Genomic DNA, 12,654 nt, shown 5'->3' with positions numbered 1-12,654 from the left:
TATTCAGTCTATAAGAGAAGTGGGGAGCTCTGTTTCCATTGAGCGAATACTAAGATGGAGGAAGTTACTTTAGGTATGAGAAGGTGCTGGCAGCCAGTCTTCCTATTCTCAGATGCTTTCAGTAGCTTGATCAATTCAATTTGGAGGTTGTCACAGTCCACCCAATGTACTACCTCTGCTCTAGCTGCTGTGCCCTGTAATCAGATATGTTGCTTTTTACTCTTAAAGGTGGTGGTGATGGGTAGGGATTCAGTGGTGCTGAAACCCCGCTTACTTGCCCTCGTATCTTGGGGAGAGTTTGCTTTCCTGTGTCTTGAGAATCTCTCTGATAGGTCTCTTGTCTGATGCAAACCCTTTGTCCTCCCTTCCCAAATTGCACAGTAGGCCCTGTGAGTACACTTCCATAGTATCTCCAGTTCCTTGAGGATTTGGGTGAAAACTGAGTAGATGAGACTTTTTGATAGCATTCCCAAGTCAGATGGGAAGACTTCCATGCAGGGTGCAGATCCCTTCGACACTTCCAAGCTAACTCCTCTGCCTGCGAAGAGACGTGTCCTTCATTTTGCTTCTCTAAATGCTTGTTTTTTTCTAGGTTTGGATTTATGGGAACAGCAGTTTTCTCTCAAATAGGGTTGCCAGCACAGTAATCTATGTTGAGATATATTTGAATACCCCACAAAGGCCAGGTCTGATTGTTAGCCAAAGCCACAACTCAGTGCTGAGCTGTTGCTCTTGTGGCTGTTCTTTAAGCAGATCTATGCCACAGTTGATACTATGCCATGGCTTCCAAACAAGAGATCGGAAATGACCTCCAAACCCTTTTTACTTTCTTCTCAGACTACCAGCAACACACTACATTATATCCACATAGAGCAACTTGACAAGGTAAGCTACCCTCCCCCACCTTAATTCAGTAGCATTTTTAATTCAGCTTCACCTTTTGTAGGGCTGGCTTCTAAACAATGTCTATTTCCCCCCCCACACCATGCAGATTTCAGAAAGCCCCTCTGAAATTATGGAATCCCTCACTAAAATGTACAGCATCCCAAAGGATAAACAGGTACGTTGAAGGCAGAAAATCGATATCATACTCTGGGTGCTTTGCAGAATGAGTGTTCTGACTTGATTTAGAGGAAAACTTGGGAGATTTGAGAACTGAGTTGAGAATCTGGAGTCCCCCTAACAGTTAGACTTATTTCAGCCTTGATGGGGGTACATTGTGAATTGAAATTCATAGATTCAGTTCTGATTGTTCACAGCTAGCCTTGGCAAGATTTCCATATCATGCTCTAAGAAAGGAGAGAATGAGATAAAGGCCTTTTTATATTGTATTTATTAATATAGGGAAATTGATACCCATTGAGAGTGATTAGATTACATTGGATAGCAGCAAACACTATCATGGATTACATAAAATTCAGCTCACTTTGGGGGCAGATCTACATGTGAAGCTCCAAGAGGTGGTAGAAAGAATTGTACCATCCGAGACTTCAGGGTGGGAATGACATTTCCTACCTGAATGGTGTTTTAACATAGGAAAGCAATAAAAGTGACACACACACCCCAGCTTAAGTGTTAGAGTTCATTCTTCCTCATTCAGACCAGTCCAAGTAACTGTTGACCAGGCATTATGGTGTTAGGGATGTCTAGTTATGGTTAGGTGCTTGGAGTATTATTGTAACACTGTTTTTTGCTTGTTTTGTAGATGCTGCTGTTTACACACATTCGCCTGGCTCATGGCTTTTCCAACCATAAAAAACGGTTGCAAGCTGTTCAGGCCAGACTGCACGCCATTTCTATATTAGGTGAGGATGGTAGTAGATGGGTTCTTATCTGTGGCACTGCCCCGAGTAAAACGGAAGAATGTGAACTAATACAAGTAGATCTTGAGGTGTCTTTAAAGCTCTCTTATTTTGGGCAGTGTGCATTTTTGGTGCCCCAATTAGAATAATCTATATTAGGTTTCTAGGCTATCTATTGACTGGTCTTCATGATATAGTGGCTTTCACAGCTACGGCAAATAATAGCCTACCCCCTCTGACAGAATCTTGTACAGGGCTTTATTATTTTTTTATTTGAACAAATATGGCAAGTGGGAGGCTCATATAGGCATAGAACCCAGATACTACACCAAAGCTGGGAGAGCTGGCACCATCTTGAATGGTGCCCCAAATTGGCAACCAGTTCAAATCTCTTGGCACAAAGGGTATAATGAATCTTGATGGGCAGTCCCAGCTGGTGCTTTCTGTACTAGCTGAAGTTTATGAATAGCCTTCAAGGCTGGCCCCATAGAGTTGCATTACAGTAATCTAATCTTACCAAGGACATTACCAAAGCCCATATGAAAGTGGCCAACTCTCTACTACTGCAAAGACCTTCCAGCTGGTGTACCTGATGAAAGGCACTCCTTGTCAGACATTCCACTTTTATGGAACAGTAGCTCAAGAAGAACTTCTAGCTTGCGAACCTAATACTTAAAGGGGAGTGTGAACCTGGGCCCCAAGGTCAATAGGACCAAACACCATTTATTTTATTGGGATTGAGTTCAGGTTTAACCCTTCAGCCTATTACTGCTCCAAACACTTTTACAAGGATTCTACTACCACCTCTGACTCAGAAGAAAAGGAGAACTAGCATTGGGTATAGCTGACATACTGACTACACCTCAAATTCCTTAATAACCTCTTCAGAAGTTCCATTAAAAGGCAAAGAAAAGTAGATCATGACTAAATGGTTTTAAATAACTTGATAGAACAAGGACATGTAAACTAGCTTTCCATGGTTCAAAGTTCATCTCCCCCCCCTCTCAATTTTTTTTGCAGGCCAAGGAGCAAATTTTATTGCTCTTCGGTGACATGAGTTGATGGAGCGCTATTTGATTTAGTTGCTATGCTCCTTCATGGCCACTTGGAGGGGGTGTGGTTGTTTATAAGACACAGAATTTTGGGTAGTGGACTAGCAAATATAGGTACCAACAGGGAGCCAAACCTAGCAGAAAGATGTTTGCTTGCTTCTTTCATGGGATGCACCTGGTATGTAGCTCAAACACTAGAAGCTTGTGCTTCTAGATCCTGACATTGGAGGCCATCTTTATATGACCCAGTTAAGTGTCACTTGAAATAGTGAATAAGTTTGTTTTCCCCCACGTCTGTCAACTGTTGCAAATTCTTAACATAGCCTCTCTCCCTTTCCACAGTGTATTCGAATGCCTTGCAGGAATCCGCCAACAGCATACTATACAACGGGTTGATAGAGGAGCTAGTAGATGTACTGCAAATAACCGACAAACAATTAATGGTAGGTCGCCTATTAAGTTTGCTTTCCCAGTCCAGATTTGGTGATGGAAGACTAGCTTAGTATTGCTCACTTTGGTTCCTTCCCAAACCAATATTGGGCTGGATTAACAAGACTGTTGAGATTCTCTGGTTCTTTCTGCTTCACTGCCATGTTTTCTGGAGCTTGTCACTAGCCTATTTCAGCTTCTTATGCTACTAATCTGACTCTGAGTGGAGATGTGAAGCTTATTTTGGCATGTATAATAGAGCCTAAGGTTGCCTATGTGCCTAATCTCCCCATTTCTCCTTGACAGGACATCAAAGCTGCCTCACTGAGGACGTTGACTTCCATTGTGCACTTGGAGCGGACTCCAAAACTCAGCAGTATTATTGACTGCACTGGAACTGCCTCCTACCATGGATTTTTGCCAGTCCTCGTCCGGAACTGTATACAGGCCATGATCGGCAAGTATTTGCATATCAGATGCACAAGGATTAATTAATGTGGTTCGGTTGTATTCTGCTTGTTGACAGTGAAAACTAATGCTCCTTCCTCCCTCTCCAGATCCTTCCATGGAGCCATATCCTCACCAGTTTGCCACAGCGCTCTTCTCCTTCTTGTATCACCTGGCGAGCTATGATGCAGGAGGTGAAGCTCTAGTCTCCTGTGGCATGATGGAAGCCTTACTGAAGGTAATGTACAGTCAGGAGAGTGAGTAAGGCTGGCAGTTCGAAAGAAATGAGAGAACTGCCGGCTACACTCCTGCCTAAAACAAAAACTGGACCTGCCTTTCCAAGGGAACACAGAAAGCTGTAGCATTGTTGTATAGGAAAGTTCTCTTCTTTGCACATCCCTTCCCTGCACCTTCCTGCTGCTATTTCTCCTGGAGCAGAGACGTTTTCTAGTTTAGTTGAATGGAATTAAAAGCTACTAAATCTTGAATACTGGCCATAGAAATTAACTGTGAGTCCAAAAGATGGGCTCAGAGCCCAAATCATAAATTTATCTGTTTGTCTCAACTGAGATGTTTTTTTAAGCCAGGTTCTGCTAGAAATAATAGGTGTGAGCAGCTTGGCTGGAACCTGACTCGATCTTTTTCATTCCTTGAGTTTAGAACAACATTCCAGATAAGACATAGGGAGCTGCCCTTTGAGGAATTTAAATGTTTGATAGCATACCAAGCAGGCCAGTTGCATATAACCTTAGCCTCACTGGTACTGTTGTGACTTGTATGATAGCAACAAACTTCAATATGATTTTAGTTCGAATCCAGCCAGACTACGCTGGGCCTGACCTACCTCTGAAAGATGCATAATGTCATGATTAGACTAGTGAAATGCTATTCTAAATCTAAATCTTTCAGACAAAATAAAATAAGGCTTAGATCAGAATCATAACCAGTCTCTGACTTCTAGGGCTAAATGATACAACTCTAGGTCTGGGGGAGTTGTGTTTCTTTTGGAGTATTGCCTGCTTACCAGTGTCCTTTGGGAACTGGTATTTGGAGCAGTGGATTAATTAATTTAGTGGTTTCTGTTAAATAGTTCCACACATTCTCACCAGTTTTTGTACCATCTTTTTCCCCCCCAGGTGATCAAGTTCTTGGGAGATGAACAGGACCAGATCACTTTTGTGACCAGAGCAGTCCGTGTCGTGGACTTAATCACAAACCTAGACATGGCAGCTTTCCAGTCTCACAGTGGCCTCTCTATCTTCATCTACAGACTAGAGGTAGCTTCTTCCTTTTTAGTAGTCTTGGCTAGAATCATGCTCAGCTGTAAATAGGTGTTTGGTGCGAGGAGGCATCCAACAGTGGCTTTACCTTACAACCAAAGACATGACTTTTATTCCAGAGTGCAAATGTATTAACATCAAACTCTCAGTTCTTTCCACTATAGGTGTTCATATATTGGCTTTCTTTTGTAATGTGTTTTAGCATGAGGCAGACCTATGCCGGAGGGAATGTCCCTTTGTAATAAAGCCAAAGATCCAGAGACCAGCTGCTAGTACTACTCAAGAGGGTGAAGAGATGGAGACAGATATAGAAGGTAATTTTTAAAACCCTATTTGTTACTTTTACAGAAGCTTCTATAACTTACGAAATGAACAAAACTTAGAAGGCAGAAATCTATTTTATTTTTTATATATGCCACTCTTCAGCAAAAAGTGATCAGGGTGACTCACACAACAGAACAGATTAAAAACAAGCACAACAATCTAAAATGTCTAGGAGAAGAGAAATGCCTTCTCTTGGCGCTGAAAAGACAACAGTGTGGTTGCTATTATGGAATAGCCTTGGAGAGGCTATTCCATAAATGGGACACCACAACTAAGACATCCTTCAGTTTTGTATCCTCCTGTCTAACTTCATATGATAGGGGCAGCTGGAGAAGGGCCTTCAAAGATGACCCAAGGATCTGGGCAGGTACATAGGAAATGTTCCTTTAGATACTGGGTCCCCAAGCTATTTAGGGCAACAACACTTTGAATTCGGCTGAGAAACAGATATAATGTAGCACTGATGTCATATGACTGTATCTACCAGTCCCAGTTAGTAGCCTAGAAATTTTGTTTTGGTCTAACTGCAAGTTTCCAAATCATTTTCACATGCACATGCACCATATTGCAGTAATCCAACCAGGAAGTTATCAGAGCATGGATGATTGGCCCCAGGTTATTTCTGTCTTGATAGGGTTTATAGCTAGTATACCAGCCTAAACTGATAAAAGACATGTCTAGCCACCGAGGCTCCTTGTCACATGTGACTCAAGTGATGAAGAGGGATCCTGGAGCATCCTGCAAAACTGTGCACCTGGTCCTTGAAAGGGGAGTGCAACCCCTTCCAGAACACATTAAATACCACTCCACTGGGGAGATGAACCATGCACTAACAATAACTATGTATTTGTCTGGATTGAGTTTCAGCCTAGTGGCCCTCACCAGAGTCCATTTACCTGCTCAGGCACCAACTTAGGACCAGGTTTCCCCCTTTTTAGGGAGAGTTGTCTAGACTTGTACCCAACATTTTGGTGTCAAGGACCTTTCACCAATCATGATGTGTTGAGAATGTCTTTCTCTCAAATTGAGCCCGCTTCTCCCCTTTCAAACCTCCTTCTGCGCCTTCAGTGTCCGACGTAGCCATGGAGAGCAGCCCTGGGCCGTCCACCTCCGGAGAGCAGCGGCAAGAGGTTGTGGTTGAAACAAGGGCCCCAAGTGCCACCACTCCCAGTAGCAGCAGCAGCAGCAACAGCAGCAGCAGCACAAACACAGTAGTCTCTCCCCGAAGTGGTATGTAGTGACTTGTACAAAAAATGCTCTTGGTGGGTCACCAAGTATTTGCCATTGACTGATTCAATTTCTGGATTCCCTTCCCTCTTCCAGGAGTCCAGTGTATCCCTCAGCGAGCAGCACTTCTCAAGTCAATGCTGAACTTCCTGAAAAAGGCCATCCAGGACCCCGCTTTCTCAGACGGCATACGCCATGGTGAGACCGCCTTAATGCCTGAGCTGTTAAGACAGGGATTCCTAGAACAGTTTTCCTTTGCCCTCACTGACACAATGACGACATCCTTATCTCTTAGCGATGTGTAATTGCCAGTGAATGATGTGATGACTGTTAACTAAAGGCATGAGTCTGGGATGTTTCCTTCCTCTTATTACGGCCTGGCTCCACTCAATCAACAAACATATGGAACATTTCTATGAATTTGTTTGCTTTCTTGGGTCACTTGTGTTGTAGCTTCCATCATATAAAGATGTTAAAATGGCACATTCTCTTGGTGGAAATAGCCCTTGTTCTGGGGAATGAACTTCTCAGGAACATTCGTCAGTGCCTTTGGAAGACCTATAAGGCATTTTTGGTTCTGAAGGTTTTTTTGTAACTCCCATCTGCTACTCAGCTAATCTAATTTTTACGTTGTGTTGTGGCGTGGGGTAGGCCAGGGATAGGGAGCCCCCAGCCTGCCAGTTAATTTGGCCTGCGGGTCCAGCCCATCCAGTGCCCAGGGCCTTAAGTGAAGCCTCAACCCCCTGAAGGCTAGGGGAGAGGAATCCCCAGTGTTACCTCTGATCAGTGATTGGGAGATGACAGCAATGATTCTTCTCACCACTAGCTTCACCAATAGCGCATCCTCCCCAATGTGGGATGGCACGGGACAGGCAAAGCTGCCCTGACCAAGGTGCCAGCTGGAGGAGTGTTACTCCAGATGATTCCTTAGCTGGGGACGTGACTTTGCTGGATGCAGAAAAGCCCACGTGCAGCAGAGCTAGAGACTTGGTTGAAGTGCCGGTTGGAGGAGATCTAGCTGGAAATTCGAACAGGAAGTTAATTACATCAGGGGTCATCTGCTGCCCCCTCCCCCAACAAATTTCCCACCCCAGGGATAGGCTGAGCTGGTCTGGAAAAGAGAAAAGTTGGATATAAACAGAGCTATGTGTAGTGTTGTGTAAAACTTGGTTCCCTTAGAATCTCAGTTTTCATTTTTAAAAGAAGTTTGCTAACCCCTTGTTAAAATAATCTTGAAACTATATATTACGGACAACAGTTGCTGACATCTTGGAAGCCAGAGAACTTGCTGAATAATATTTCCAGTACTCATGGATGAAATTGGATTGCATAGCTTCATGTTTCTCCGTATTACTAGTAAAACCTGAATAAATTATACGAAGTGGCAGGAAAAAATACGTAAATTTGCACAATTTACAGGCCACAGAATTAAAGCTCATGGTGCAGAATTTTTACTTGAGTATATGCAGACCTGGGTAATAAATGCCTTATTCGTTATACTTTCTCTCACCTTGCCAGTGATGGATGGCTCTCTGCCTACCTCTCTGAAGCACATCATCAGCAATGCAGAATATTATGGCCCATCACTCTTTTTGCTTGGTAAGTGTACTTGTTACAGAAAACACAATATCTCACCTAATTTTCTCTGGGCTACATCCCTCTTGGGATTGGGCTATCCTTTCTCACAGCCTGGCTGCCAAGATTCCCTTCCTAGAAAGATCTGTACTGGTCAATGATTTGTCTCATTCTGTGCTTTTTCCTGACAGCTACTGAGGTGGTGACTGTCTTCGTATTCCAAGAGCCTTCTCTGCTGTCCTCCTTACAGGACAATGGCCTAACAGACGTCATGTTGCATGCTCTCCTTATTAAAGATGTAAGTGTCTCTTTTTATTGTATCCGCTTTCCTGCAAAGCCCTCCAGTTGCTTTCTTTATATTTAGGAGGTTGGGAGATTAATTTTCCATCCCCCATCCTGCATTGTAATAATTGCTCATTCCTGCCACTTAGTTCACTTTGTGTGAGTATACCTGATGTTAACTATGTGCTGCCCCTTCTTTAGTACATTCATTTGACTGATATTCATGTCAGAGTTACACTCATACTTCTCACAGTTTTTCAACATATTTCCTCAGTTACTCTATTTCTTCTGATCAAATTAAGGAAGCAAAGTCCGAGGGAGAAAGTAGATTATTTCCCATTCTGCTACATCCACTCCCATTACCTTCTCATTCACTTCACGCTGCCTTTTCTTTCCAGTGTCTCGCTTTTGAGTCTTTGTGTATACTTCTAGATGCGTGATTACTTACCTCTTTTCAGTCCTATGAAGCTGCTGCTTTTCATTCAAGTCCTTCAAAATAATTAAGAGATCATTCCCTATCTCCTATACATAAGAATGGGTTCTTCTTTGTGGTCTCTGTGCATCACACTTTATGGGGCTCTGCACCTGCATGGAGTCTTGATCAGCACTTCCAATAGCTGGGAAGCGTTTTAGGTGGGAACTCCTCCCCTACCGTTGGGTGTATGTGTGCTGTGTTCCCGGCCTATCCCTCAATTCCTCTTCGATCGCTGTCTAGGTTGCCTCATCAGGGACTTCCTCGGCCTATAATTAGGCCTGCTGAATTAGCTTCAGACTTTTGCTTCATTATTTCTCATTTTTCTTTCTTCTTAAAAAAAATAAAATCTCTTTTCTTCTTCTTAAAAGAAAATTGCTTTTAATTGCTTTTCTTTCACTCTTTGAGCGCATGGCCTTGAGGGCCTCTTTCACCAAGTACATCCAGTGTGGCAGTAAATTGCCACCCTCCGATGGCCACACCCTATGTTTGCTGTGTTTGGGAGAAACACACATTGTTGAGACTTGCAAAATTGCATGTCCTTCTCCAAACAAGCTAGAAAGAATAGAGCTGATAGACTGAAATCCATTCTCTAGCAAAAGGCTCTTCAGGCGGTAGACACCCAAAAACCGACTACAAGAACAGCTGCCATGGCATCGGAAGAGCCGTTGACTCCCACAACGTCCCAACCTCCAAGTGAGAATCTCACACCGAGCTCTTCTCTCATTCAGATGGTGGTGAGAAAATTGGTGAAAAAGGCCAAAAAGCCAAAACCCTTGGACGAACCACCAGCCAAGAAAAAGAAACCTAAGCCAAAGAAACAACTAACAAAAATAGTTGTACCACTGCCACCACCTCTAATGGACTGTCCCATTCTAGTGTTGGTGAGATTGCCGCTTTCTCTGCTCATCATGGAGCCCATTTCGACTGCGTCAGAAGGGGAAATCCGAGAACTCTCCCTGCCACAACCACCACCCTCGTTAAGGGAAAATTGCTCCAAAGACCATTCTAGGGACTGATCAGTATCTCCAAACCAAGAGGCAGCAGACCTCTCCCCTCGACACCAACGGCTTCCATCTCCTCCTCGAAGCCACAGGTCGAGCTCTCGATACCAATCTCCCCCATACTCCCACCCCAGGGAGCGGGAGGCAGAAACTTACTACTATATGGACTATCACGACCAATCCAGATCGCCATACAAGGATTGGGACCACAATTATGTCCATCATCCACCAGCAATGGAATATCTTGACCACTGGTCAGACCATCGAGGCTACCAAATCCCTTACCAAAGAGAATGGCACTTTGAACCCTTACCAGCCCGTCCAAGGGCACAGGAAACTTTTCAGAGACCCACCACACCACCACCATGTGGGATATTTCTGAACTGTCCTAAAGTGACATGCCCTCCACTCCCTCCACCTCTGACGGATAGACATCAAACAGCTCCATTATCGAGCCAAGAACTGACTACCCCACCCACCCCAATCGATTCCTCGTCTTGCTTGTCACCCACACCATCCATCCCTTCACCAGAAGACATGGTTGGAGTCTTTTCGGATCAGGTCCTCCATATGGCATAGAGCCTTGGCATCGAAGCACAGCAAGTGGAGCATATCAAAGACCTGGTCTTCGACACCATATACACCAACTCCACAATACCGGTAGAAGTACCCTTCTTACCTGCCCTGCTACAATCTGTCCATCAATCATGGTCCGCTCCATCGATGATGGCTCCAACATCTAAATGCCTAGAGGCTATGTATATGTCCTGCTTGGGCTGTAGGATGCTCTAAATGCAGATACAGAGGGACGATCAATCCAAGCCGAGGTCAGAGCATATGCAGTCAATCAGTCAACAGGAGTAGTCACAATAACAGGCAAAGGTCAAACACCATAAACAGTCAGTACTTTACACAGTTCAGAGGCAGAGTCGGTAGGCAGTCCAAAAAGTCAGTAAACAGGGTATCAGGCAAAGGCAAGGTTCAGGAAACAAGGTACAAGGCAGGATGGACCAAAGTTGTTCCAATGCTGGCTGATTCCAAATGCTGGCTTTTAAGCCCAAAGCCTGTTGGACCCCACCCAGAGCTCAGCTGCAGTAATCAAAGCTCTCCTTTCAGAGCCCTATTCCTGAGGAGACCCTTACTCCCTGATGAGACCTTTTCTGCAGGCGAGCACTCTGTCACACAGGAGCCTTACTCGCCTGTTGCTTGAGGCGATGTCACTCCCAGATGTCAGGGGGGTGCTCAGCCTCTGCCTCAGAGGCAGAGTTCCTTTCTCCTGGCAGGGATGGTCCTGTAACTACCTCCCCCGAGGGCTCAGACTCCTGTGGGTCTGATGGTGGTCTTTGGTCCAGGGCTTCTGGTTCTGGTGCCTCTAGCTTCTCCTCTGAGGAGGACTCCTCGAGTAGGGGCCTGACAGTATAGAACACAGAAAAAAACCGCAGCCTTCCTGTTCTTTCTTCCTCGCTCAAATTCTATCATAGTAGAATCCGCACAAGGACGAGCACATAAACAACACAGCTTCCCTGTGGACAAAGAGGGCAGAAGATTAGACCTCCTCGGTCACAGACTACTCTACAGCAACACTGGGCTAAGAGTATCAAATTACAAGGCCATGATGGCCAGCTATCAGTTATTTCTATGGGACAAAGTAAGTTCCCTCTGCGACCACTTGCCAGACGACGAGAGGAAACTTGCTAGAGTTTTCCAATCTGAAGCTATAAAGCTATCTCGCCACCAAATCAACACGGCTAGGCACCAAACCGACTGTAACACCAAGTCCATGGTAGGAGCCATAGCCCTATGCCGCCATGCATGGCTTCGTTCAGCGAGTCTTGCTCCCGAAGCCAGGACCCAAATCGAGGACCTCCCATTCAACGGTGAAGGTCTATTTAATGCAAAGACTGACGAGCAAATGGACTCAGTGCAAAAAGCTCGATCCACTGCCAAAAAGATGGGACTTGGGCAACAGCAACAAGGGCACCCATCGACCAAGCCCCAGAGATGGTTGCGCCCACAAAATCCCTTCTACGGAAAGCAATACTCTGATTGGTCGCCTTGCTACCAGCCTCAGCAGCACCAACGGAAGCCATACAACGCAGGCAAAACTTGACCCAGCTGCAGCTGCACCGACCCGCCTCAAAAACAACGTCTTTGACTACTTTACAGGCATGCAACCCATATTCAGCAACAGACTCTTATTTCCTACAGGCCTGGACCGTGGGTCCTCAACATTGTATCCCACAGATACCATATCGAATTCGAAGTCCTCCCCCACTTAGGTACAGTAAAGTCCACACCGCCAACCCGAGTCCTAGCCGAAGAAACCTCCTCTCTCCTTCACAAAGGTGTGATACAGCGAGTCACCCTACAGACATAAATGGAGGGCTTCTTCTCTCGCTACTTTGCTGTTCCCAAGCACGATGGGGGAATATGCCCAATTTTGGACTTGCGCCGCCTCAACGGATACATTTCAACCAGAAAATTCAGAATGGCTACACTTGCCACCATACTACCATTGCTCCAGCAAGAAGTATGGTTCGTATCTGTAGATCTTCAGGACGCGTATTTCCACATTGAGATACACCCCATTTACCAGAAATACCTCTGGTTTGCAATGGGAAATGACATATTCCAATTCCAAGTCCTCCCATTCAGACTATCGTCAGCACCGAAGGTTTTCACCAAATGCATGTCGGTCATAGGTGCTTTCCTTCAAACCAGAGGACTTGAAATTTACCCTTACCTCGAAGACTGGCTTAT

The 12,654-nt window shown here is 44.8% G+C and overlaps 1 protein-coding gene across 7 annotated transcripts in view; it reads left to right on the top strand.

The window, feature by feature from the left end:
- HUWE1 (HECT, UBA and WWE domain containing E3 ubiquitin protein ligase 1) overlaps positions 1 to 12,654 on the top strand; it is a 103,902-nt gene that overhangs the window by 30,804 nt on the left and 60,444 nt on the right. For all 7 annotated transcript variants that reach the window (XM_063119425.1, XM_063119429.1, XM_063119426.1 and 4 more), the window contains 12 exons: positions 838 to 885; positions 992 to 1,060; positions 1,706 to 1,805; positions 3,197 to 3,297; positions 3,590 to 3,740; positions 3,841 to 3,968; positions 4,867 to 5,007; positions 5,213 to 5,324; positions 6,403 to 6,564; positions 6,658 to 6,759; positions 8,080 to 8,160; positions 8,328 to 8,434. In XM_063119425.1, coding sequence (XP_062975495.1) covers positions 838 to 885; positions 992 to 1,060; positions 1,706 to 1,805; positions 3,197 to 3,297; positions 3,590 to 3,740; positions 3,841 to 3,968; positions 4,867 to 5,007; positions 5,213 to 5,324; positions 6,403 to 6,564; positions 6,658 to 6,759; positions 8,080 to 8,160; positions 8,328 to 8,434 — 1,302 coding nt within the window. The remainder of the gene's footprint in view (positions 1 to 837; positions 886 to 991; positions 1,061 to 1,705; positions 1,806 to 3,196; positions 3,298 to 3,589; positions 3,741 to 3,840; positions 3,969 to 4,866; positions 5,008 to 5,212; positions 5,325 to 6,402; positions 6,565 to 6,657; positions 6,760 to 8,079; positions 8,161 to 8,327; positions 8,435 to 12,654) is intronic.

This window comes from Elgaria multicarinata, chromosome 3 (genome assembly GCF_023053635.1).
Source record: "Elgaria multicarinata webbii isolate HBS135686 ecotype San Diego chromosome 3, rElgMul1.1.pri, whole genome shotgun sequence".
In the NCBI taxonomy this organism is placed as follows: domain Eukaryota; kingdom Metazoa; phylum Chordata; class Lepidosauria; order Squamata; family Anguidae; genus Elgaria; species Elgaria multicarinata.
The sequence above is the reverse complement of the archived record's forward strand: the minus strand, read 5'-3'. Positions and strand labels throughout refer to the sequence as shown.